The sequence below is a fragment of the Eubalaena glacialis genome, chromosome X (assembly GCF_028564815.1).
Source record: "Eubalaena glacialis isolate mEubGla1 chromosome X, mEubGla1.1.hap2.+ XY, whole genome shotgun sequence".
In the NCBI taxonomy this organism is placed as follows: Eukaryota; Metazoa; Chordata; class Mammalia; order Artiodactyla; family Balaenidae; genus Eubalaena; species Eubalaena glacialis.
The window spans coordinates 64,812,685-64,840,064 of NC_083736.1; the positions used below are offsets into that span (position 1 = coordinate 64,812,685).

General features: G+C 38.5%; 2 protein-coding genes across 2 annotated transcripts in view; one reads left to right on the forward strand and one right to left on the reverse strand.

Annotated features, from left to right (window-relative positions):
• TEX11 (testis expressed 11) overlaps positions 1 to 27,380 on the reverse strand; it is a 360,718-nt gene that overhangs the window by 282,878 nt on the left and 50,460 nt on the right. Inside the window, exon 7 of the mRNA XM_061178154.1 lies at positions 18,165 to 18,245. Coding sequence (XP_061034137.1) covers positions 18,165 to 18,245 — 81 coding nt within the window. The remainder of the gene's footprint in view (positions 1 to 18,164; positions 18,246 to 27,380) is intronic.
• Positions 1,657 to 2,480, forward strand: LOC133082631 (CAP-Gly domain-containing linker protein 1-like). Its single transcript, XM_061179304.1, has one exon. It carries the CDS (start codon positions 1,809 to 1,811, stop codon positions 2,478 to 2,480), a length of 672 nt encoding a protein of 223 aa, XP_061035287.1. The 5' UTR covers positions 1,657 to 1,808.

Genomic DNA, 27,380 nt, shown 5'->3' on the forward strand with positions numbered 1-27,380 from the left:
CCATAAATAAATAAATAAATAAAATTAAAAAAAAAAAACTCAACTCACATGAAAAAAGACAATCAACAGAAGTTGACAATGAGATGACATAGAATTTGGAATTACCTAGTAAGGACTTTAAAGCAGCCATTATAAAACTGTTTGAACATGCAATTATGAACACTCTCAACACAAATAGAAAAATAGAAACTCTCATCAAATAAACAGAACAGAGATCAGCAAACTGCAAGCTGTGGGCCAACGCAGACTATGAGCAAAAATTATTTTTACATTTTGAAAGATTGTTGAAAAAGATTATGCAACATAGACTGTATGTGATTCACAAAGCCTAAAATATATCTTGTCCTTTACAGAAAGTTTGCTAACACCTGAAATAGAAGCTATAAAGAACCAAATGGGAATGTTCACACTGGAAAATATAATAAGCAAAATTAAAAAAAAAAAAAACCCAAACACCTCACTGGATGGACTCAATAGCAGAATGGATGTGAAAAAGGAGAGAGACAGTAAACTTGAAAACAGATCAATATAAATTATCCAGTCTAAAAAGCAGACAGGAAAAAAGACTGAAAAAAAGAGAACAGAGCATCAAGTGCCTATAAGATTATAACAAAAAAACCCCTAAATTCCCAACCATTGGTGTCCCAGGAACTTGGCCAATAGGTACATGAAAACGTACTCAACATCACTAATCATCAGGAAATTGTAGATCAAAACGACAATGAGATATTACCTCACACCTTTTAGAATGGCTATTATCAAAAAGACAAGAGAGGGCTTCCCTGGTGGCGCAGTGGTTGAGAATCCGCCTGCCAATGCAGGGGACACAGGTTCGATCCCTGGTCTGGGAAGATCCCACATGCCGCGGAGCAACTAACCGTGTGCGCCACAACTACTGAGCCCGCGTGCCACAACTACTGAAGCCCGCACGCCTAGAGCCCATGCACCACAACGAGAGAAGCCACCGCAGTGAGAAGCCCGCGCACTGCAACAAAGAGTAGCCCCTGCTCGCCGCAACTAGAGAAAGTCCGCGCGCAGCAACAAAGACCCAACACAGCCAAAAATAAATACATAAAATAAATAAATTTATAAAAAGAAACAATTAAAAAAAAAGACAAGAGATAACAAATGCTACTGAGGATGTGGAGAAAATGGAATCCTTGTAATGCAATGTAAATTGGTAAATTGGTACAGCCACTATGGAAAACACTATGGGTTCCTCAAAAAATTAAAAACATAACTACCATGTGATCCAACCAAAGGAATTGAAATCATAATCTCAAATTGATATCTGCACTGCCACGTTCACTGCAGCATTAGTCACAATGGCTAAGACATGGAAGCAACTTAAATGTCCATTGATGGAAGAATGGATAAAGAAAATGTGGTATATGTATACACTGGAATATCATTCAGCCATAAAAAAAAGAAGAAAAAACTGCCAATTATGACAGCATTGATGAACCTGGAGGACATTATGCTACATTAAAAAAGCAGGTGCAGAGGTGGCGCATGCCTGCCCGGCCCCGCGGCGGCGCGTCACGCTCTCCCCCGCCCGGAGCGGACGAGCCAGGAGGCGGGAGGCGGTGGCCGCGCGGCTGCTGTTACTGCTACTGCTACTGCTACTGCTGCTGCTGCTGCTGCTGCAGTGGGGCAGGTGGCGGTGACTGGCGGCGACCGAGGTGGCGGCGGCGAGCGATTTAACCCAGAGACTGACTCCACTATAGAAACACCCACAGTTCTATCAATGACTGGATAAAGATAGTGGCAACAGGCAAAGGAAAAACAGCTCTGATATACTAAGGACAATGAGTATGCTAAAACCAAGCGGGCTTAAGGCCCCTACGAAGATCCTTAAGCCTGGAAGCACAGCCTTGAAGACACCTGCTTCTGTTGCAGCTCCAATAGAAAAAACAATAACCAGTGAAAAAGCATCAAGCACTCCGTCTGCTGAGACACAAGAGGAGTTTGTGGATGATTTTCGAGTTGGAGAGCGAGTCTGGGTGAATGGGAACAAGTGTGGATTTATCCAGTTCCTGGGAGAAACCCAGTCTGCACCAGGCCAACGGGCCAGGATCGTTTTAGATGAACCCATAGGCAAGAATGATGGTTCAGTGGCAGGAATTCGGTATTTCCAGTGTGAGCCTTTAAAGGGCATATTCACCCGACCTTCAAAGTTGACGAGGAAGGTGCAGGCAGAAGATGAAGCCGACGGCCTGCAGACAACTCATGCTTCCAGAGCGACTTCGCCTCTGTCCACTTCGACAGCCAGCATGGTGTCCTCTTCCCCAGCCACCCCCTCAAATATTCCCCATAAATCGCCCCAGCCAACCGCAAAGGAACCTTCAGCTATGTCTCAGATCAGCAACCTTACAAAAACCACCAGTGAATCTATTTCCAACCTTTCAGAGGCCGGCTCAATCAAGAAAGGAGAAAGAGAGCTCAAAATTGGAGACCAAGTATTGGAGACGCGGATTTGATCCCTGGTCCGGGAACTGAGGTCCCACGTGCCGAGGGGCAACCAAGTCCGTGCACTCTGGAACCTGCGCGCCACAACTAGAGAGAAGACTGTGCACGGCAGCTAAGACCCAATGCAGCCAAATAAATAAATAAATAAATATTAAGGAAAAAAAAAGCAGGTGCAAAAGGACAAATATATTACATGATCTGACTTATATGAGGAATTTAAAATAGTCCAACTCATAGAAACACAGAGTAAAATGGTAGCTTCCAGGGGTGGAGGAAGGAAAAAATGAGGAGGTATTAGTCAAAAGGTACAAAGTTTCAGTTATGCAAGATGAATAAGTCCTAGAGATCTACTTTACAGCATATTGCCTGTGGTTAACAATACTGTATTGTATACTTAAAATTTTTCTGAGAGGGTAGATCTTATATTAAGTGTTCTTATAAAAATAATAATAAATAAAGAGGGTGGTAGGAAACTTTTGGAGGTAATTAATATGTTTGTGGCACGGATTGGTGGTGATGAATTCTCAGATGTATACTTACCTCTAAACTTGTCAAACTTTATATATTAATTATGCAGTTTTGGGTTTGTCAATCACACCTCAATAAAATTGTTTAAAAAAATGAAGCTCAGCAAATCCCTAACAGGATAAGTCCAAAAAAATCATGCTCAGACACACCATAAGCTAACTGCTGAAAACTAAAGACAAAGGAATAATCATGAAAACAAATAGAAAAGCAATGCAATTCTTATAAAGGAACAATAAAACCACTATATCACAACTCTAATAGGTAAAAGTAAAAGAACTGACCATACCAAGTGTTGGTAAGGATGTAAAGCAACCTGCACTCTCATATGCTGCTGGTGGGAGCATAAAATGGTTCAACCTCTTAGGAAAACACTGTACTAGTTTCATAAAATGTTAAACATACATCTAACATATGACTCAGCCATTCCACTCCTATGATACCCAAGAGAAATAAAAACATATATCCACACAAAAACTTATACATGAATATTTAAAGCAGTTCTATTTGTATTAGATTTAAAAACAGCTAAAAACTGGAAAAAATCTGAATATACATCAACAGATGACTGGATAAACAAATTGTGGTATATCCATATAATAGAATTTTACTCTGCAATAAAAAAGAACAAACCAATGATATGAAAAAACACATGGATAAATCTCAAAATCATTATACTGAGTGAAAGAAGCCAAATCAAAAAAAGGATATACTGTATGATTCCATTTACATAAAAATTCCGGAAAATGCAGACAAATTTATAAAGACAAAATTAATCAGTGGTGCCTGGGTATGAAGGAGGTGGCAGGGGAGGGGGAAGAGGAGGGACAAAAGAAATCTTTTGGGGGTTATGGAAAGGCTCATAATCTTGACTGTAATGATGGTTTCATGAGCGTACACATATGCCAAAACTCATCAAACTGTACAATTTAAATGTATGTGATTTACTATACCTCAATAAAGCTCTTCTGAAAATGCCAATTTCATAAAAGATAAAGGCAAATTACTAAGGATACTAAAGAGACAGAACAACTAAATGCAAAGCATAACCCTGAACTGGATCCTGGACTTGAGGGGAAAAACATATGCTATAAAGTACAATTAGGACTTCCCTGGTGGCCCAGTGGTTAAGATGCCATGCTTCCAATGCAGGGGGCACAGGTTTGAACCCTGGTCAGGGAACTAAGATCCCACATGCCACGTGGCCAAAAAAAAATTATTAAAAAAAATTAATAATAAAGTACAATTAACAAAATTAGAATATGGATTGTACACTAAAGAATTTATGGGACTTCCCTGGTGGCGCAGTGGTTAAAAATCCACCTGTCAATGCAGGGGCCACGGGTTCAAACCCTGGCCCAGGAAGATCCCACATGCCGCAGAACAACTAAACCCGTGCACCACAACTACTGAACCTGCGCTCTAGAGCCCGCGAGCCACAACTACTGAAGCCCGTGCGCCTAGAGCCCATGCTTTGCAACAAGAGAAGCCACCGCAATAAGTAGCCCGCGCACTGAAACAAAGAGTAGCCCCCGCTTGCTGCAACTAGAGAAAGCCCGCGTGCAGCAATAAAAACCCAATGCAGCCAAAAAGTAAATAAAATAAAATAAAAAGCTTTAGGACATGCCCTTAAAAAAAAAAGAACTTATGAATGTTAAATTTCTTGAATTTGATCACTGTACTGTGTTTATAAAGAGGGGCTATTCTATTCTTAAGAAATATACACTGAAGTACTAAGCAGTAAAGCTGCCTGATGAGTGCAATCTTCTCTCAATAAAGAAAACAATATGATGTATCAAAATTTATAGAAAAAAACACACGCAAATCTCAATTGATTAAAAATAAAGCATTTCACAAAGTCCAACAACCTTTCACAATAAAAACACATAAACGAGGAATAGAAGGTAACTTCTTCAACATGGTGAAAGCTGTATATGAGAAACAGCTAACATCATATTCAATGGTGAAGGACAGAAAGCTTGTCCTCTAAAATCAAGAACAAGACATGATGCCAGCTTTCATCACTTCTATTCAACTTAGTACTGGAAGTTCTAGTCAGAGCAATTAAATAAGAAAAAGAAACAAAAGACATCCATATTGGAAAGGAAGAAGTAAAACTATCTCTATTCACAGGTGACATGATCTTCTATGTATAAAATCCTAAAGAACCTTTTAAAAATGTAGAGGTAATAAATGAATCCAGCAAAATTGCAGGTTACAAAACCAACACACAAAAATCAGTTACATTTCTATACACCAGAAATGAGCAATCAATTAAGAAAATTAAGGAAAAAATCCCATTTACAATATCATCAAAAAGAATAAAATATTTAGGAATAAACTTAACCAAGGAGGTGTAGACTTGTACACTGAAAACTAGAAAACACTGCTGAAAGAAATTAAAGACCTAAATAAATAGAAAGACATCTCACTCTCATGGGTTGAAAGACAGTATTGTAAAAATGACACTATCCAAAGAGATACATAGATTCAACGTTAACACCTATCAAAAGCCCAATGGCCCTTTTTGAAGAAATTTTAAAAACCTATGCTAAAATTCATATAGATTCTCAAGGGACCCAGAGGAGCCAAAATAATTTTGGAAAAGAACAAAGTTGGAGGTCTCCCACTTCCCGATTTCAAATGTACAGTACAACCAAGTTACAATAATCAGTGTGATACTGGTATATAGATAGACATATAGACCAAAACAATACAACAGAAAGCACAGAAATATAACAGATATCTATGGTCAATTGATTTTTTTTTTTAGATGGTGGAGATTTTATTTTATTTTTTTAACATCTTTATTGGAGTATAATTGCTTTACAATAGCGTGTTAGTTTCTGCTTTGTAACAAAGTGAATCAGTTATACATATGCATATGTTCCCATATCTCTTCCCTCTTGCGTCTCCCTCCCTCCCACCCTCCCTATCCCACCCCTCTAGGTGGTCACAAAGCGAAGAGCTGATCTCCCTGTGCTATGCAGCTGCTTCCCACTAGCTATCTATTTTACGTTTGGTAGTGTATATATGTCCATGCCACTCTCTCACTTTGTCCCAGCTTACCCTTCCCCCTCCCGGTATCCTCAAGTCCATTCTCTAGTAGGTCTGCCTTGATTCCCATATTGCCCCTTAGGTTCTTCATGACCATTTTTTTTTTTTTTGGATTCCATATATATGTGTTAGCATATGGTATTTCTTTTTCTCTTTCTGACTTACTTCACTCTGTATGACAGACTCTAGGTCCATCCACCTCACTACAAATAACTCAATTTCGTTTCTTTTTATGGCTGAGTAATATTCTATTGTATATATGTGCCACATCTTCTTTATCCATTCATCTGTCGATGAACACTTAGGTTGCTTCCATGTCCTGGCTATTGTAAATAGAGCTGCAATGAACATTTTGGTACATGACTCTTTTTGAATTATGGCTTTCTCAGGGTATATGCCCAGTAGTGGGATTGCTGGGTCGTATGGTAGTTCTATTTTTAGTTTTTTAAGGAACCTCCATACTGTTTTCCATAGTGGCTGTATCAATTTACATTCCCACCAACAGTGCAAGAGGGTTCCCTTTTCTCCACACCCTCTCCAGCATTTATTGTTTCTAGATTTTTTGATGATGGCCATTCTGACTGGTGTGAGGTGATACCTCATTGTAGTTTTGATTTGCATTTCTCTAATGATTAGTGATGTTGAGCATTCTTTCATGTGTTTGTTGGCAATCTGTATATCTTCTTTGGAGAAATGTCTATTTCGGTCTTCTGCCCATTTTTGGATTGGGTTGTTTTTTTCATATTGAGCTGCATGAGCTGCTTTAAATTATGGCGATTAATCCTTTGTCAGTTGCTTCCCTTGCAAATATTTTCTCCCATTCTGAGGGTTGTCTTTTGGTCTTGTTTATGGTTTCCTTTGCTGTGCAAAAGCCTTTAAGTTTCATTAGGTCCCATTTGTTTATTTTTGGTTTTATTTCCATTTCTCTAGGAGGTGGGTCAAAAAGGATATTGCTGTGATTTATGTCATAGAGTGTTCTGCCTATGTTTTCCTCTAAGAGTTTGATAGTGTCTGGCCTTACATTTAGGTCTTTAATCCATTTTGAGTTTATTTTTGTGTATGGTGTTAGGGAGTGTTGTAATTTCATACTTTTACATGTACCTGTCCAGTTTTCCCAGCACCACTTATTGAAGAGGCTGTCTTTTCTCCACTGTGTATTCTTGCCTCCTTTATCAAAGATAAGGTGACCTTATGTGCTTGGGTTTATCTCTGGGCTTTCTATCCTGTTCCATTGATCTATATTTCTGTTTTTGTGCCAGTACCATACTGTCTTGATTACCGTAGCTTGGTAGTATAGTCTGAAGTCAGGGAGCCTGATTCCTCCAGCTCCATTTTTCGTTCTCAAGATTGCTTTGGCTACTCAGGGTCCTTTGTGTTTCCATACAAATTGTGAAATTTTTTGTTCTAGTTCTGTGAAAAATGCCAGTGGTAGTTTGATAGGGATTGCATTGAATCTGTAGATTGCTTTGGGTAGTAGAGTCATTTTCACAATGTTGATTCTTCCAATCCAAGAACATGGTATATCTCTCCATCTATTTGTATCATCTTTAATTTCTTTCATCAGTGTCTTATAATTTTCTGCATACAGTTCTTCTGTCTCCTTAGGTAGGTTTATTCCTAGATATTTTATTCTTTTTGTTGCAATGGTAAATGGGAGTGTTTTCTTAATTTCACTTTCAGATTTTCCATCATTAGTGTATAGGAATGCCAGAGATTTCTGTGCATTAATTTTGTATCCTGCTACTTTACCAAATTCATTGATTAGCTCTAGTAGTTTTCTGGTAGCATCTTTAGGATTCGACAAGGATGCAAGACCATTCAATTGGGAAAGAATAATCTCTTCAACAAATTGTACTAGAATAATTGGATATCCACATGTAAAATAATGAAGTTAGACCCTTACCTTATACCATACACAAAATTAACTCAAAATGGATCAAACGCCTGAATTTAAGAGCTAAAGCTGTAAAACTCTCAGAGAAAAACATAGGGGAAAAACCTTCATTACCTTGAATTTGGTCATAGTTTCTTAAATATGACACCAAAAGCACAGGCAACAAAAGAAACCGATAAATTGTACTTCATCAAAATGAAAAAATTTTGTTCATCAAAGGACACTATCAAAAAAAGTGAAAAGACAACCCACAAAATGGGCAAAAATACTTGCAAATCATATAAGGGTTTAATATCCAGACTATATAAAGAAGTCTTACAACTCAACAACCAAAAGATAAACAGCCCTATTTTTCCTGAAGTATAGTTGATTTTAACAATGTCATGCTATCAGGTGTACAGCACAGTGATTCAGAGATATATATATATATATACACACACGTGTATATATACATATATATGTATATTATATATACACGTGTGTGTATATATATATATATAGAGAGAGAGAGAGAGAGAGAGAGAGAGAGAGTGAGAGAGAGAGAGAGTGAGAGAGAGGGATTCTTTTCCCATATAGGTTATTACAGAGTATGGAGCATAGTTCCCTGTGCTATACAGTAGGTCCTTGTTGGTCATCTATTTTATATAAATAGTAGTGTGTATATGTTAATCCCAACCCCTAATTTATCCCTCCCCCCACTTTTCCCCTTTGGTAAACAAAAGTTTGATTTCTATGTCTCTGAGTCTGTTTGTATACTGTAAATAAGCTCATTTGTATCTTTTTTTTTTGGATTTCACATATAAGCAGTATCATATTTGTCTTTGTCTGGCTTACTTCACTTAGTATGATCATCTCTATGTCCACCCATGTTGCTGCAAATAGCATTATTTCATTCTTTCTTATGGCTGAATAATATTCCATTGTGTTCGTATATACATATATATATATATACACACACACACACACACACACCACATCTTCTTTATCCATTCATCTGTTGATGGACACTTAGGTTGCTTCCATGTCTTGGCTATTGTAAATAGTGCTGCAATGAACATTGGGGTGCAAGTATCTTTTTGAATTATAGCTTTCTCCGGATATATGCCCAGGAGTGGGATTGCAGGATCGTATATGGTAACTCTGTTTTTAGTTTTTTAAGGAACCTCCACACTGTTCTCCATAGTGGCTGCATCAATTTACATTCCCTCTGACAGTGTAGGAGGGTTCCTTTTTCTCCACACCCTCTCCAGCATTTATTATTTTTAGACTTTTTGATGATAGCCATTCTTTTTAATTTTTTAAAAATTAATTTATTTATTTATTTATTTATTTATGGCTGTAATGGGTCTTCGTTGCTGCGCACAGGCTTTCTCTAGTTGCAGCGAGCAGGGGCTACTCTTCGTTGCAGTGCACAGGCTTCTCATTGTGGTGGCTTCTCTTTTTGCGGAGCACGGCCTCTACGTGCACAGGCTTCAGTAGTTGTGGTACGTGGCCTAGTAGTTGTGGCTCGCAGGCTCTAGAGTTCAGGCTCAGTAGTTGTGGCACACAGGCTTAGTTGCTCTGCAGCATGTGGGATCTTCCTGGACCAGGGCTCGAACCCTTGTCCCCTGCATTGGCAGGCAGATTCTTAACCACTGCGCCACCAGGGAAGTCCCTCGGTGATGGCCATTCTGACTGGAGTGAGGTGATACCTCACTGTAGGAAAAACAACCCAATTTTATTTATTTATTTTTTATTTAAACAACAGAATTTATTCCTTACAGTTCTGAAGGCTAGAAAGTCCAAGATCAAGGTTTAGCCAACACTCTTCTATGGTGAAGGCTCTCTTCCTGGTTTGCAGACAGCTTCCTTCTTGCATGGTGGGGCAGGGGGTGCGAGGAAAGCAAGTTCTCTGGTGCCTCTTCTTATAAGGGTACTAATCTCATCACGAGGGCCCTACCTCATCTAAACCTAATTACCTCCCAAAGGTGCTATCACCAAACACATTGAGAGTTAGGGCTTCAGCATCTGAACTCGGGGCAGAGGGGACACAGTTCAGTTCAGAGCATTTTGTAAAAACTGGCACCAGAAGAAATGCTAATTTCTTTTAATGTTCAGCAGCTGATAACACCATTTATAACAACATTTAACATGATATTAATACATTTGTAATCTTAAAAAAACAACCGAATTTTAAAAGAGGCAAAGGACTTTAATAGACATTTCTCCAAAGAAGCTATATAAATAGCCAATAAGCACATGAAAAGATGCTCAATGTTATTAGATATCAGGAAAATGCAAACCAAAGGCACAATGAGAAACCACTTCATACCTACTAAGATGGCTATAATAATAATTTTTTTTTAAGCCCAGAAAATAACAAGTGTTGGTGAGGATGTGGAGGAACTAGAACCCTCATTCAACTGCTGGTGGGAATGTAAAATGGTGCAGCCACTATGAAAAACAGTTTGGTGGTTCTTCAAAAAGTTAAACATAAAATTACCATGTTACCAACCATTCCAGTCCTAGATATATATCCAAAAGAATTAAAAACAGGGATTCGAACAGATACTTGTACATCAATGTTCATAGCAGCACTATTCACAATAACCAAAAGGTGGAAACAACTCAAGCATCCATCAATTGATGAACAGATAAACAAAATGAGGTATATACATAAAATGAAATATTATTCAACCATAGAAAGGAATACAGTTCCGATACATGCCACAACATGGACCTTGAAAATATTAATGCTAAATGAAATAAGCCAGACACAAAAGGATAAATATTGTATAATTCCACTTATATGAAATATTTAGAAGCAGCAAATTAATAGAGACAGAAAGTAAATTAGAGGTTACCAGGGGAGGCAGTAATGAGGAGTCATTGTGTAATGGGTACAGAATTTCTGTGGGTACAGAGTGGTGATGGTTGTACAACACTGTGAATGTACTTAATGCCACTGAATTGTACACTTAAAATGGTTAAAATGGCAAATTTTATATATTTTAGCACAGTAAAAATTATAGTAGAATGTCAGCAAATGAATATAAAAAGAAGGATGGAATTAGAAAAATAGCCAGTTGTCAACCTTCACAGTACTAATTTAGGCAAGAAATCTCCATGGATGGTGCAAGTGGGATGAGAAATTGGATTTTACATAGTCTCAAAGTATCACCTCACAAAACACTTAGGAATAACAAAGGGAAAAAATACTTAAGTTTACATTGGCGAAACCTGGAAGACACCATTTTAACCAAGAAATCAAAGGTAGCACCACCAACAATAGAGTAAATTGATCCTGCATGCCACCCAATAGAATCACTTCTGTGATTTTTTGGCCCCAAATTCATAATTTTTTGGCAACTTTGAACAAACCTTAATTTGGTAAGGATGGGGGAACTGGGAAGATGTAGTTTAAGGGTTCAAACTTGCAACTAGTAGATAAGTTCTAGAAATCTAATGTACAACATAGTGATTACAGTCAACAATACTGTGCTATAAATTTTAAAATTGCTAAAAGACTAGAGCTTAACTGTTCTCAACACAAAAAAATGATATTTATGTGACATGAAAAAGGTGTTAGCTAACACTACTGCAGTAATCATATTGCAACATATAAGTGTACCAAATCAACCTGTCATACACTTCAAATTTATACAATATTATATGTCAATTATATCTCAATAAAATTTCTTTTTAATTTTTAAAAAACAAATTAAGTCACATTCTACAAAATGACTGTTCTGTAATCTTCAAAACTGTCAAGGTCATGAAAGTCAAGGCAAGAGTGAGAAAGTGTTCCACTGAAAGAGACTGGTGACTAGGTGAATCCTAGGTTGAATCCATTCTGTGTAAAGAACAATATTGAGAAACTTGAACGGGGTCTCTGGTAAAAGGGTATACAGGAGTTCTTTGTACTATTCCTATAATAGTTTTGTAACCCCTGAGGGGTGGCTGAGAAGGTGGAGGGGTTCCCACACCTGGAGGGACCCTCAGGGGCTTGGATCAGGGGTGAGCACACCCAGCATTTCCCCTGCTCAAGGCTGGGGAAGTCTGCCCGGCTCTCGGGCAGGGTCTTACGCCCTCAGAGGCCCCCTCTGCCGTGTTGGTCCTGGGAGTGTAGGGGGAGAACAGGAGAGGCCGGGGGTGGGGGGGAGAAGAGAGGCAGTCAGGAGGGCCCCTCCAGGACCAGAGGAGTGGGAGAGGAGTGGAGGGCGTTGGCCCCGCCCACCCAAGCCCGGGAAACCTGCTGGGCTCCCAGGCCGGGTCCCCCGCCCTCAATGGCCCCCTCGAGGCCATGTGGGTCCTGGGGGCATAGGAGGGAGGCCAGGGAGATCAGAGGTGGGGAGCACGCCAGGGCCCCTTCAGTTCCTTTGAGCCTAAGCCCCACCCCCAAAACGCCCCAGGGCCTTTTCCAGCCCTGTGGGTCCTAAGCATAGGCCCCGCCCACCATCCAAACCCTGCCCCTGCTTAGGCCCCACACACCACAGCCATGGCCTTTTCCACTTTTTTTTTCTCCTCCTCTTTTTTACTATTGTGGTTCAGTTTTACCTTCCAGTTGTTGTTTCATCTATATGTTTATCTTTATATTCTTCCTAACATATCTGTTAGTTTCATAGTCTAACTTTATTTTTTGTTATTGTTCTCTTTTTTTTTTTTCCCCACCCCGTGTGACTTGCAGGATCTTGGTTCACAAGCCGGGGTTTGGGCTGAAGCTCCTGCGGTGGGAGTTCCAAGTCCGATCCACTGGATTAACAGAGAGCCTCAGACCCCAGGGAATATTCATAGGAGTGAGGTCTCACGGAGGTCCCCATCTCAGCACCAAGACCCAGCTCTACCAAACAGCCTACAAATTCCAGTATTGGAAGCCTCAGTCCAAACAACCAGTAAGACAAGAACACAATCCCACTCATCAAAAAAAAAAAACAAAAAAAAAACACAGACAGCAGAAAAATACATCACAGATGAAGAAGCAAGGTAAAAACCCACAAGACCAAATAAATTAGGAGGAAATAGGCAATCTACCTGAAAAAGGATCAGAGTAATGATAGCAAAGATGATCCAGAATCTCAGAAATAGAATGGAGGCACAGATTGAAAAAATACAAGAAATGTTTAACAGAGATGAACAACACAATAACTGCAATGAAATATACACTAGAAGGAATCAATAACAGAAGAACTGAGGCAAAAGGAGGAATAAGTGAGGTGGAAGACAAAATGGTGGAAATAACTGCCAAGGAGCAGAATAAAGAAAAAAGAATGAAAAGAATTGAAGACAATCTCAGAGACCTCTGTGACAACACTAAATGCACCAATATTCAAATTATAGGGGTCCCAGAAGAAGAGAAAAAGAAAGGGTCTGAGAAAATATTTGAAGAGATTATAGTCAAAAACTTCCATAACATGGGAAATGAAATAGTCACCAAGTCCAGGAAGTGCAGAGAGTCCCATAAGGATAAACTCTAGGAGAAACACATCAGGACACATATTAATCAAACTAACAAAAATTAAATTCAAAGAAAAAATATTAAAAGCAGCAAGGGAAAAACAAAAAATAACATACACAGGAATCCCCATAAGGTTATCAGCTGATTTTTCAGCAGAAACTCTGCAGGCCAGAAGGGAGTGGCAGGATATATTTAAAGTGAGGAAAGAGAAGAACCTACAACCAAGATTACTCTACCCAGCAAGGATTTCATTCAGATTCGACGGAGAAATCAGAAGCTTTTCAGACAAACAAAAGGTAAGAGAATTCAGCACCACCAAACCAGCTTTACAGCAAATGCTAAAGAAACTTCTCTAGGGGGGAAACACAAGACAAGAAAAAGACCCAAAAAACAAACCCAAAACAATTAATAAAATGTCAATAGGAACATACATATCGATAATAACCTTGAATGTAAATGGATTAAATGCCCTAACCAAAGGACACAAACTGGCTGAATGGATACAAAAACAAGACCCATATATATGCTGTCTACAAGAGACCCACTTCAGACCTAGGGACACATACAGACTGAAAGCTAAGGGATGGAAAAAGATATTCCATGCAAAGGGAAATCAAAAGAAAGCTGGAGTAGCAATACTCATATCAGATAAAATAGACTTCAAAATAAAGACTCTTACAAGAGATAAGGAAGGACACTACATAATGATCAAGGGATCAATCCAAGAAGAAGATATAACAATTATAAATATGTATGCACCCAACATAGGAGCACCTCAATACATAAGGCAAATGCTAACAACCATGAAAGGCAAAATCGACAGTAACATAATAATAGTAGGGGACTTCAACACCCCACTTACACCAATGGACAGGTCATCCAAACAGAAAATAAATAAGGAAACACAAGCTTTAAATGACACAATAGACACAGATAGATTTAACTGATATTTATAGAACACTCCACCCAAAAGTGGCAGAATACACTTTCTTCTCAAGTGCACATGGAATATTCTCCAGGATAGATCACATCTTAGGTCACAAGTCAAGCCTCAGAAAATTTAAGAAAATTGAAATCATATCAAGCATCTTTTCTGACCACAATGCAATAAGATTGCAAATCAATTACAGGAAAATATCTGTAAAATACACAAATACAAGGAGGCTAAACAGTGTGCTACTAAATAACCAAGAGATCACTGAAGAAATTAAAGAAGAAATTTAAAAAAATACAGAGAAACAAATGACAATGAAAACACGACGACCGAAAACCTATGGGACACAGCAAAAGCAGCCCTAAGAGGGAAGTTTATAGCAATTCAATCTCACCTCAAGAAACAAGAAAAATCTCAAATAAACAATCTAACCCTATACCTAAAGCAACTAGAGAAAGAAGAAAAAAGAAAACCCAAAGTCAGTAGAAGGAAAGAAATCATAAAGATCAGAGCAGACATAAATGAAACAGAAATGAAAAAAACAATAGCAAAGATCAATAAAACTAAAAGTTGATTCTTTGAGAAGATAAACAAAATTGATAAATCCTTAGCCAGACTCATCAAGAAAAAAAAAGGAGAGGATGCAAATCAATAAAATTAGAAATGAAAAAGGAGAAATCAAAACTGACACTGCAGAAATACAAAAGATTATAAGAGACTACTACAAACAACTATAGGCCAATAAAATGGACAACCACGAAGAAATGGACAAATTCTTGGAAAAGTACAATTTTCCAAGACTGAACCAGGAAGAATTAGAAAATATAAACAGACCTATTACAAATAATGAAGTTGAAACTGTAATTAAAAATCTTCCAACAAACAAAAGTCAAAGACCAGATGGCTTCACAGCCTAATTCTATCAAACATTTAAAGCAGAGCTAACACCGATCCTTCTCAAACTCTTCCAAACAATTGCAGAGGAAGGAACACTCCCAAATTCATTCCACCAAGCCACCATCACACTGATACCAAAACCAAAAAAATATATCACAAAAAAAGGAAAATATAGACCAATATCACTGATGAACATAGATGCAAAAATCCTGAACTTTTAAAATACTAGCAAACAGAATCCAACAACATATTAAAAGGATCATACCCCATGATCAGGTGGGATCTATCCCAGGGATGCAAGGATTCTTCAATATACGCAAACCACTGTGATACACCATATTAACAAATTAAGGAATATAAACCATATGATCATCTCAATAGATGCAGAAAAAGCTTTTGACAAAATTCAACACCAATTTATGATAAAATCTCTCCAGAAAATGGGCATAGAGAGAACCTACCTCAACACAATAAAGGCGATATATGACAAACCCACAGCAAACATCATACTCAACGGTGAAAAACTGAAAGCGTTTCCACTAACATCAGGAACAGGACAAGGATGTCCACTCTCACCACTCTTATTCAACATAGTTTTGGAAGTCTTTGGCATGCAATCAGAGAAGAAAAAGATATAAAAGGAATACAAATTGGGAAAGAATAAGTAAAACTGTCACAGTTTGCAGATGACACGATACTGTACATAGAAAATCCTAAAGATGCTACCAGAAAACTGCTAGAACTAATCAAGGAATTTGGTAAGGTTGCAGGATACAAAATTAATGCACAGAAATCTCTGGTATTCCTATACACTAACAACGAAAAATCAGAAAGAGAAATTAAGGAAACAATCCCATTTACCATCACAACAAAAAGACGAAAATACCTAGGAATAAACCTACCTAAGGAGGCAAAAGACTGGTACTCAGAAAACTATAAAACACTGATGAAAGAAATCAAAGATGACATAAACAGACGGAGAAATATAACATGTTCTTGGATTGGAAGAATCAATATTGTGAAAATGACTATACTACCCAAAGCAATCTACAGATTCCATGCAATTCCTATCAAACTACCAATGGCATTCTTAACAGAATTAGAACAAAAAATTTTACAATAGGTATGGAAACACAAAAGACCATGAATAGCCAAAGCAATCTTGAGAAAGAAAAACAGAGCTGGAGGAACAGGCGCCCCAAATTCAAACTATACTACAAAGCTACAGTAATCAAGACAGTATGGTACTGGCACAAAAACAGAAATATAGACCAATGGTACAGGATAGAAAGCCCAGAGATAAACCCATGCATATATGGTCACCTAATTTATGACAAAGGAGGCAAGAACGTACAATGGAGGAAAGACAGCCTCTTCAGTAAGTTGTGCTGGGAAAACTGGACAGCTACATGTAAAAGAATGAAATTAGGACACTCCCTAACACCATACACAAAAATAAACTCAAAATGGATTAAAGACCTAAATGTAAGACCAGACACTATAAAACTCTTAGAGGAAAACACAGGAAAAACACTCTTTGACATAAACCACAGCAAGATATTTTTTGACCCACCTCCTAGAGTAATGAAAATAAAAACAAAAATAAACAAATGGAACCTAATGAAACTTACAGCTTTTGCACAGCAAAGGAAACCATAAACAAGACAAAAAGACAACCCTCAGAATGGGAGAAAATATTTGCAAATGAAACAACGGACAAAGGATTAATCTCCAAAATATACAAACAGCTCATGGAGCTCAAAATCAAAAAAACAAACAATCCAATTAAAAAATGGGCTGAAGACCTAAATAGACATTTCTCCAAAGAAGACATACAGATGGCCAAGAGGCACATGATAAGATGCTCAACATCACTAATTATTAGAAAAATGCAAATCAAAACTACAATGAGGTAACACCTCACACCGGTCAGAATGGCCGTTATCAAAAAATCTAGAAAGAATAAATGCTGGAAAGGGTGTGGTGAAAAGGGAACCCTCCTGCACTGTTGGTGGGAATGTAAACTGATACAACCACTATGGAGAACAGTATGGCGGTTCCTTAAAAAACTAAAAATAGAACTACCATATGACCCAGCAATCCCACTACTGGGCATACACCCTGAGAAAACCATAATTCAAAAAGGGATATGTACCACAATGTTCACTGCAGCACTATTTACAAATAGCCAGGACATGGAAGCAACCTAAATGTCCATCAACAGATGAATGGATAAAGAAGATGTGGCACATATATACAATGGAATATTACTCAGCCATAAAAAGAAACAAAATTGATATATTTATCGTGAGGTGGATGGACCTAGAGTCTGTCATACAGAGTGATGTTAAGTCAGAAAAAGAAAAACATATACATATGGAATCTAAAAAAAAAAATGGTACTGATGAACCTAGTGGCAGGGCAGGAATAAAGACACAGACATAGAGAATGGACTTGAGGACACAGGGTGAGGAAGGATAATCTGGGACGAAGTGAGAGAGTAGCATGGACATATATACACTACCAAATGTAAAATAGATAGCTAGTGGGAAGCAGCTGCATAGCACAGGGAGATCAGCTCGGTGCTTTGTGACCACCTAGATGGGTGGGATAGGGAGGGTGGGAGGGAGTCTCAAGAGGGAGGGGATATGGGGATATATGTATGCATATGGCTGATACACTTTGTTGTACAACAGAAGCTAACACAGTATTATGAACCAATTATACTCCAATCAAGATCTATTAAAAAAAAAGAAATAACCCATATCACTTTTTCAAAAACCCTTTCTAGTAAAGAACAAAGGAAGCAAAATATTTCAAAGCTTCGCTAAGTAAGTACATCTGATCTAAAATATAATCTCTAAAGGATCACATGAAATAGTAATGATTCTTCCTAGAACTTGATATAGCATATTTTCAAATGCTTAGAGAATAAAGGCAGAGATTTCACTCACCATATTGGGCAGCCTCATCAACATATCTTTACAGCGCAGTATACATGTAGATGCTCTTCGAAAATCCTCTTGAGCAATTGCCTGGGAAAGCAAAAAAATGTCAGTAACTGGTTAAAATGAAATAACAAGCTATTTGTCTATAAGTCAAATCTAACATATTTTTAACTGGTGTTAAAAAGTCTTAATTTCTTTTCTAATCTTCTTAGCAATGCTAGCTGGTTGAGCTAAACATAACAGCCAGCTCAAAATACAGAGAAATAAGTGATAAGAATCTTGGGTAAGACAAAGTTGACACTGAATGACAAAAGTTATTTCATTTTTCTGGAAATATCAAAATTGGTGTATTATACAATCTTATGTTATTATATTATGATATAATGCCATGTCTGAGAGATGTTTCCCCAGCTTGAAGAGCTCTTGTATTTATCTCCACATTAGAGGAGTTTTTTACATTAAATAGCAGTCTTTTGTCCTAAAACAGGCTCATAGTAACTTCATAGTCTGAAATGCTGTGAACATCTGCTATGAAAGGCAGTTTAGTGCAATCCTATCTTGGAGCTAGAAGAGCTACTCTGATATTTATTACTTATAACCTTGAACCTTATGCTCTCATGGCTTTAGCTTCCTCATCTATAAAACGAGGATACTGTACTAGATTATCTCTTAAGATTTCTTTCAGCTCTACCATTCTATGACACTCAAATGAACGAAAACATTACTTCCACACTTATAGAAGAGGCTTGTTTCAGTCATTAAAGAATTTAGCTGGTGAGGCATATTAAAAGAAACGTGGACATATACAACAAAATAATTTTCTGAAGTACTTTCTCGGGGGAAAAATCCCTACATTCACTATTTTCTTTTCTCTTCCTTATGTGGTGTCAAATATTTTTGTGATTTGGATAATAAAAGAATTGAGTAGAGAGAAGAAAAGATGAAGAATGTAAGAAGCCAGCTTCTCTCTAGTTTTCTCCTCTATCTACTTGCTGAATCTTAAGCTTGACATTTTGCTGAGTAGATACCCTTCTCTAAGGCATTAATACTAGATTTTGTTAAAGGAGAAAAAAAAACTGTAAGCACAAGAACCTCAATAAGCCAAATCTCAATTATCTATAGAGATTACAAAATAATATTCCCATCTATACAAATAAATGTTCGATGAATACGTGCTAATTGATTCATTATTCAAGGTGAAAAAAATCTTATTATAAAAGAGATACACTGAGTGACAAACATCATATCAGAGGAGGATGCTTTCTGTTCTTAAAAGATATAAAACAATACAAGCCTTTAATAGTAAAAGAATCCATAAAGTGTCTATCAATACTCAGATTTTACAAAGGTCCAAAGGTCTTTTCATGTCTTCCTAAAACTTATTGAGGTAGAAGGCAACTATTAAAAAACTTATTCAATGAGAAATTGATAAAATACAATTTATTGGTTTTTTCTTGTTAAAAAAGAATATATGACTTTTACAGGGATCTTTTAAAATACAGAATATTTTTAAAGAATAAAATCAACTGTAATCTCCAAACTCAGATGATCACTACTGATATTCGGGTATATTTCCTTTCAAAACCATCTAGGTTTATATTTGTAGAGTTTGGATTTTGTTTTATTGTTTTATTTAATTTCTAAATTTGAATTGTTAAGTAAACAATCTAAAATTAAACATCTTTTTCTTTCAACAACAAAAAAAATACTGAGATTTTATCTCAGAGGAAATAACAGGTCTAATAATTCAAGCTAGTTTTGAAAATTTATTCATCTTGTTGGGCCAGAAATCAATACTTCAAATCCAAACGATATAGAATTCCAGTAAAAGAAGTCTTAAGGAAGAGGCAGCATGATGTAATGCTGTAGAAACCTTTGGTGAGCATCATACTTACCAGTGGAGCTTTCTGGAAATCACATGCCCAGGTCCCCACCACTTGGAGATTCTGAATCATTAGGTCTGGGATGATGCCCAGCCTATACTGATGTAGTAAAAAGAATACAGGATTTGGATTCCCAGCTTCCCCTCTTCTTTGCTCAGTGAACTTAGGCAAGTCACAACCTCTTTGAGCCTCAATTTCCTTTATCGTAAAATAGGGATAGTAATGTCTACCACATAGGATTGATCTTATGAGGATCAAATGAGATCACAGATATGAAAGCACTTTGTAAACTGTAAGGCAGTATACAAGAATGTTAACATATTTAACAGTCAAAACTACCACCAGTGCCAAGAATTGTAACAAAGGAAGTTATCTGTTCTTGTGTGGTACTCACTGCTTATAAAATCATATGCTAGCAGGTCTATACAGTATTATAACTTATACTGATGGATCAAGGAATCTTAAGTTTCCCTTCCTTAGAAGAGAGAAGAAAAACTCCAAGGTTGGACCTGAACTGCTGCTGCAAAGGATTATTGCCATTATGCAAGGAACTAAATGCTAGACAGACTATCACCTAATATGCTACTAAGTGATGATGACAACACAATCAATTCAAAGACAGTAAACTATGCTGAATGGATCCACTAAAAATGTATGCTAACTTCAACTGGACCTTCGCTTTAGCTCAGCAAACAAGAATGTTACAGCTCCTAGTACCATGTCAAGTATATAGTATATGCTCAGTAAAAATTAGTTTCCTTCTTTGTTGATTTTCTTAGGACATTTCCCACCCAGATGTTCCAGCCCTTCTTCGTATTCTTCAAGTGCTCCATAACATACCACAACCTCCTACTGCACCTCTCCCAAAAATTACTTCACCTTCCACCTTATTAAAAAAACTCATGCGCTCCTCAACATCTAATTCTTCTTTGCAGTGTAAAATACCTAACTTATGTCCCTTTCCTAACCAGAGAAAATTCACAATCTTCTTAATTTTCACAGCATAATTAGTTGTTCACCTTTTGTTTTACTGTGGAACTGGAACTTCATTCATATGAAAACAATTATCCTAGTGTAATGTATCTGTTTATACATCTGTATCTTCCACAAAACTTACCTTAAGCTCCTATAAGAGAGGTACCACACATTAACATGATTTTATTTTTTTGGCCACACCACTCACGTGGCTTGCGGCAGGGGTCCCTAACCAGGCCACATAGCAGGAGGTGATCAGCGGGCCACTGGGCGAAGCTTCATCTGCATTTACAGCCACTCCCCATCGCTCACATTACCACCTGAGCTCTGCCTCCTGTCAGATCAGCAGTGGCATTAGATTCTCATAGGAGTGTGAACCCTACGGGGAATTGCGCATGCGAGAGATCTAGGTTGCACGCTCCTTATGAGAATCTAATGCCTGATGATCTGAGGTAGAGCTGAGGCAGTGATGCTAGCGCTGAGGAGTGGCTACAAATACAGATTATCATTAGCAGAGAGGTTTGACTGCACAGAGACCATAATAAATCAATCGCTTGCAGACTCATATTAAAACCCTATCAGTGAGTGGGGAGTGACAATTAAGCTGCATCTGGTGGCAGGCTTTATAGTGGCAAGTGAGTTGATGTACTTCAATTGTACAGTTGCATCTGGTGGCAGGCTTTAAGTCAGGATCCGACACTTATTTTAGTCTGCGCATGGCCCACCCATTATTTTATTTACCACTTCTGTCCACGTTTGTTTCCCGCACCGTGCGCTTGTCTCAATCACAGTTTTGGTAAGCCCACAAGCTAACCCTAGCCAAAATGAGTAAAAAACAAACGTGCTAGAGAGCTTCTTTGAAAAGGGGGAAAGACCCAATGATGAGAAAGCAGAAGACTCTAAGACTGCCAACAAAAAGAAAGCTGCATTTAAAAGAAAATACCAAGAGTCCTTCTTAAATTACAGGTTCATTGCAACAGGTGATTCACATTCTCCAAGCCCGCTTTGTATAATATGTGGTGACCGGCTAACCAACGAAGCCATGAAACCTTCAAAACTGCTTTGCCACATGGAGACCAAGCACCCTGCATTAAAAGATAAGCCTTTGGAGTTTTTCAAAAGAAAAAAACATGAACATGAAGAACAGAAGCAATTATTGAAGGCCACCACTTCATCAAATGTGTCTGCACTGAGAGCATCATTCTTAGTGACTAACCACATTGCTAAAGCTAAGAAGCCCTTTACTACTGGTGAAGAGTTGATCCTGCCTGCTGCTAAGGACATCTGTTGTGAACTTTTAGGAGAGGTGGCACCATACTAGACGACTTGATGAAGTAGTAGAGGATACTGAGGCACAATTGTTAGAGAGGATTAATGAGTGACCATGGTATGCAATCCAAGTTGATGAGTCTACTGACGTTGACAACAAGGTAAGAGTGCTTGTTTTAGTGTGACATATTTTTCAGGAGGATGTGCATGAGGATATGTTATGTGCACTTTTGTTGCCAGCCAACACCACAGCTGCAGAACTATTCAAGTCTTTGAATGATTACGTATCAGGAAAACTGAATTGGTCTTTTTGTGTCAGTGTATATATGGACGGAGCAGCTGCCATGACTGGATGTCTTTCTGGTTTCACTACTCGGGTCAAAGAGGTCGCTTCTGAATGTGAGTCTACGCACTGTGTCATCCATAGAGAAATGCTGGCTATCCGAAAAATGTCACCTGAACTTAGCAACATTTTGCAGGATGTGATTAAAATTATCAACCACGGGGCTATCCTGGTGGTGCAGTGGTTGGGGGTCTGCCTGCCGATGCAGGGGACACGGGTTCGAGCCCTGGTCTGGGAGGATCCCATATGCCGCGGAGCAACTAAGCCCGTGAGCCACAACTACTGAGCCTGTGCGTCTGGAGCCTGTGCTCCGCAATGGGAGAGGCCCGCGACGGTGAGAGGCCCGCACACCGCGATGAAGAGTGGCCCCCGCTCGCCGCAACTGGAGAAAGCCCTCACACAGAAACGAAGACCCAACACAGCCAAAAATAAATAAATAAATAAATTTTTAAAAAAATTATCAACCACATTAAAGTACGTGCCCTTAACTCACATCTGTTTGCGCAGCTCTGTGAGGAGATGGACACAGAGCACACACGTCTTCTCTTATACACAGAAGTGAGATGGCTTTCTAAAGGTGGATCACTGGCCAGAGTTTCTGAGTTATGAGAGCTGCTCCAGAGATTTCTTTAGAAAAACAGTCACCACTGGCAGCGCATTTCACTGACACAGAATGGTTCGCAAAACTTGCATACTTGTGTGACATATTCAACCTGCTCAACGAACTCAATCTGTCACTTCAGGGGAAAACAACAACTGTGTTCAAGTGGGCAGATAAAGTGGCTGCATTCAAAGCCAAACTGGAATTATGGGGGCAACGAGTGAAAATTGGGATTTCTGACATGTTTCAAACATTCGCAGAGATTTTGAAAGAGACTGAGCCAGGGCCTTCTATCTCCCAGCTGGTGCATGATCACCTATCTCAGCTTTTAAAAGAGTTTGAGCATTACTTCCCAACCACAGAAGACCCCCGAGCTGGGAAGGAATGGATCCGCAACCCATTTGTAAATAAGCCAGGTGAATTGACTTTGTCCGTGCTAGAAGAGGATCAACTGCTTGAGATCGCAAATGATGGTGGCCTTAAAAGTATGTTTGAGACAACTTCAAATCTCCATACGTTACGGATTAAAGTCAAAGGGGAATATCCTGAGATTGCCACAAAAGCACTGAAAAGCCTGCTTCCATTTCCAACATCCTATCTTTGTGAAGCAGGGTTTTCTGCAGTGACAGCAACCGAAACGAGATTACGGAGTAGACTGGACACAAGCAACACACTTCGGGTGTCACTGTCTCCCAGCACCCTCAGATGGGACCATCTAGTTGCAGGAAAACAAGCTCAGGGCTCCCACTGATTCTGCATTATGGTGAGCTGTATAATTATTTCATTATATATTACAATGTAATATAAATAGAAATAAAGTGCACAATAAATGTAATGCACTTGAATCATCCTGAAACCATCCCGCCCCTCTCCGGCCCATGGAAAAATTGTCTTTCACGAAACCAGTCCCTGGTGCCAAAAAGGTTGGGGACTGCTGGCTTGCGGGATCTTAGTTCCCTGACCAGGGATTGAAAGCTGGCCACGGCAGTGAAAGCACCGAGTCCTAACCACTGGACCGCCAGGGAATTCCCTGGTCTTTTTATCTCTAGTGCACAGAGCATTGACTTACATAGCAGGCACTAAATAAATGTTTATCCCTCTGTACACGTATTTGATCAGATTCATTTCCATCTCCTTCTGGTATATGACCCATTAATTACACCTTCCTCTTTATCCAACTCCTCCAATCTCCTTCCTGCCTTTTTATATTCTACCTATGTGTTCCTATATATTCTATTTTGAAAATAACGTTCCTTTGACTGTGCTTCTCTCAGCGGCTACAACTCAATTTTTCTTCTCATTGTCAAACATCCTGACACAAGATGCTATATTAATGATTCTCAAATTTTAGCATAAACAGAATCATATGGAAGCCTTGCTAAAACACAGATTGTTGGACCCTACTTCCAGAATTTCTGATTCATTGAGTCTGGGGTGGCACCCAAGAATTTTCATTTCAAACGAGTTCCCAGGTGATATTGATGCTGCTGGTCCAGGAACCACACTTTGAGAATCACGGCTCTAGACCAATCCTACACCAAAACAGTTCTGATTCTTTTTTTTTTAATAGTTGATTGATTCATTGATTGATTGATTTTTTGGCTGCGTTGGGTCTTCGTTGCTGCGTGGGGGCTTTCTCTAGTTGTGGAGAGCAGGGGCTACTCTTCGTTGCGGTGCACGGGCTTCTCATCACAGTAGCTTCTCTTGTTGCAGAGCACAGGCTCTAGCCACATGCAGGCTTCAGGAGCTGCAGCACGCGGGCTCAGTAGTTGTGGCACACAGGCCCTAGAGCACGCAAGCTTCAGTAGTTGCAGCTCATGGGCTCAGCAGTTGCGGCTCATGGACTCTAGAGCGCAGGCTCAGTAGCTGTGGTGCACAGGCTTAGTTGCTCCGTGGCATGTGGGATCTTCCTGGACCAGGGCTTGAACCCATGTCCCCTGCACTGGCAGGTGGATTCTTAACCACTGCACCACCAGGGAAGTCCCAGTTCTGATTCTTTTTGGTCTCAGGGCCCTATAACTCTTAAAAATTATGGAGGACTCAAAGAGATTTTGTCTATCTACCTTAAAGCTATCAATATTTACCATATTATAAATTAAAACTGAAATTTTAAAAAACATTCATTGAAAAATGAGGTTGAATATGTTAATATAAATAACACATTCTTGTGAAAACTATATTTTCCAAAAATAAAAAAAATTAGCAGAAAGTACCATTGTACTACATTTTTACAAATCTGTAAATGGTTTAATAGAACACCTGGATTCTCATATCTGATTCTGCATTATACCTACTATAATGTTGTTTTGATTGAAGTACATGAAGGAAATCCATTCTTACAAATATATGTAGTTGGAAAATAGTCTTTTCAGATAATTGAAGCTATTCTTCTTTGATACAAGACCAAAACTAAGCAAGTGGCAGCTTCTTAAAGGTTAGTTGCAGTGTGAATTCTGGAACCATACAAATGAACTTTTCATGAATGAACTTTTACATTAAAACCCCTGGATCTATCTTTCACTTTGACTTCATCTTTTACCCATGCATGATTTTGTAACAATATGAACTGGTAATTTGGAAAATATTGGTTAACTGAGTTATGTAGCTATACCAAGGTTGACACATTCCATTATAACATGTCCAAGAAAATCACATTCATCCTCACCACTCTTATTCAACATGGTATTGAAAGTCCCAGCCAGCATAATAGGCTAGAAAAGGAAATAAAGGAAATACAGATTGGAAAGGAATAAAACTGTCCCTATCTGCGGATGACATGATAGTTAGTATACACAGACAATTCCAAGAAATTTACCAAAAAATTCTAGAATAAGTGAATTCAGCAAAGAGATAAGATGCAAGATCAGGCTTCCCTGGTGGCACAGTGGTTAAGAATCCACCTGCCAATGCAGGGGACACAGGTTTGAGCCCTGGTCCGGGAAGATCCCACATGACGTGGAGCAACTAAGCCCGTGCACCACAACTACTGGAGCCCGTACGCCTAGAGCCTGTGCTCCACAACAAGAGAAGCCACCACAATGAGAAGCCCACGCACCGCAACGAAAGAGTAGCCCCCGCTCGCCGCTGCAAGTAGAGAAAGCTCACGACCCAAAGCAGCCAAAAAAAAAAAAAAAAAAAAAAAAAGATGCAAGATCAACATATGAAAATCAATTTTGGAAGAATCACTTCTAGAATGGTGACTTAAAGATCTCTGAAACTCCATTCCTCCAGGAAAGCAATGAGGACTTGAGCAAAAATGGTCAAAATTAAGTTTTTCAGAACTCTGGAAATTAAAAAAGAGTTTGCAACGATCTTAGAGGTGTTTACTCAAGAAAATCAGCTGATTTTTCTTGAATAAAAGAACTTGGTAAGGGCAACAAGCCTGTAGTATTTTAAATTGCTCATTTTATCCCCCTCTCCAGCCCTGCAAAAGCCTTGAAAACCAGTAGATTGGGAACCATATTAGCTTAGGAGTCAATGAAAAGGACAGAATGAGTTTGGAGGAGCCAAAAAAGACTCATCCCCAGAGAATCATCACTAATTGACCAGTCTGGCAGCTCCATGGAAAAGCCTCATTCATAGGTCTTTTTTTTGAGATATTATTCATATACCATAAAATTCAACATTTTAAAGTGCACAATGAATTGCATTTTAAAACCACTGAAGTGGTTTTTAGTATATTCACAAGGTTGTGCAACCATCACCACTATCTATTTCCAGAACATTTTCATCATCCCCAAATACAACCCTGTACCCATTAGTAACCACTACCCATCACCTTTTTCTTCCAGCCCCTGGCAACCAATAAGCTACTTTCTATCTCTATGGATTTGCTTATTCTGGAAATTTAATATACATAGAATCATATAATACAATACATGGCCTTTTATATCTAGCTTCTTTCACCTAGCAAAGTGTTCTCAAAGTTCATCCATGTTGTATCATGGATTAAATATTCCATTATATGGGTATGCTACATTTTGTTTATCCATTCATCATCTGATTGACATTTGGGTTGTTTCCATTTTGTTTTGGGTTTTTTTCTAAATTTTTTATATTATATATATTTCTTATTGAAGTATACTTGATTTACAATATTATATTACTTTAGGTGTACAGCACAGTGATTCAGTATTTTTACAGATTATACT

Excerpts from the sequence above, each read along its gene's own strand:
- LOC133082631 (XM_061179304.1), top strand. The coding sequence starts at position 1,809 with ATGAGTATGCTAAAACCAAGCGGGCTTAAGGCCCCTACGAAGATCCTT.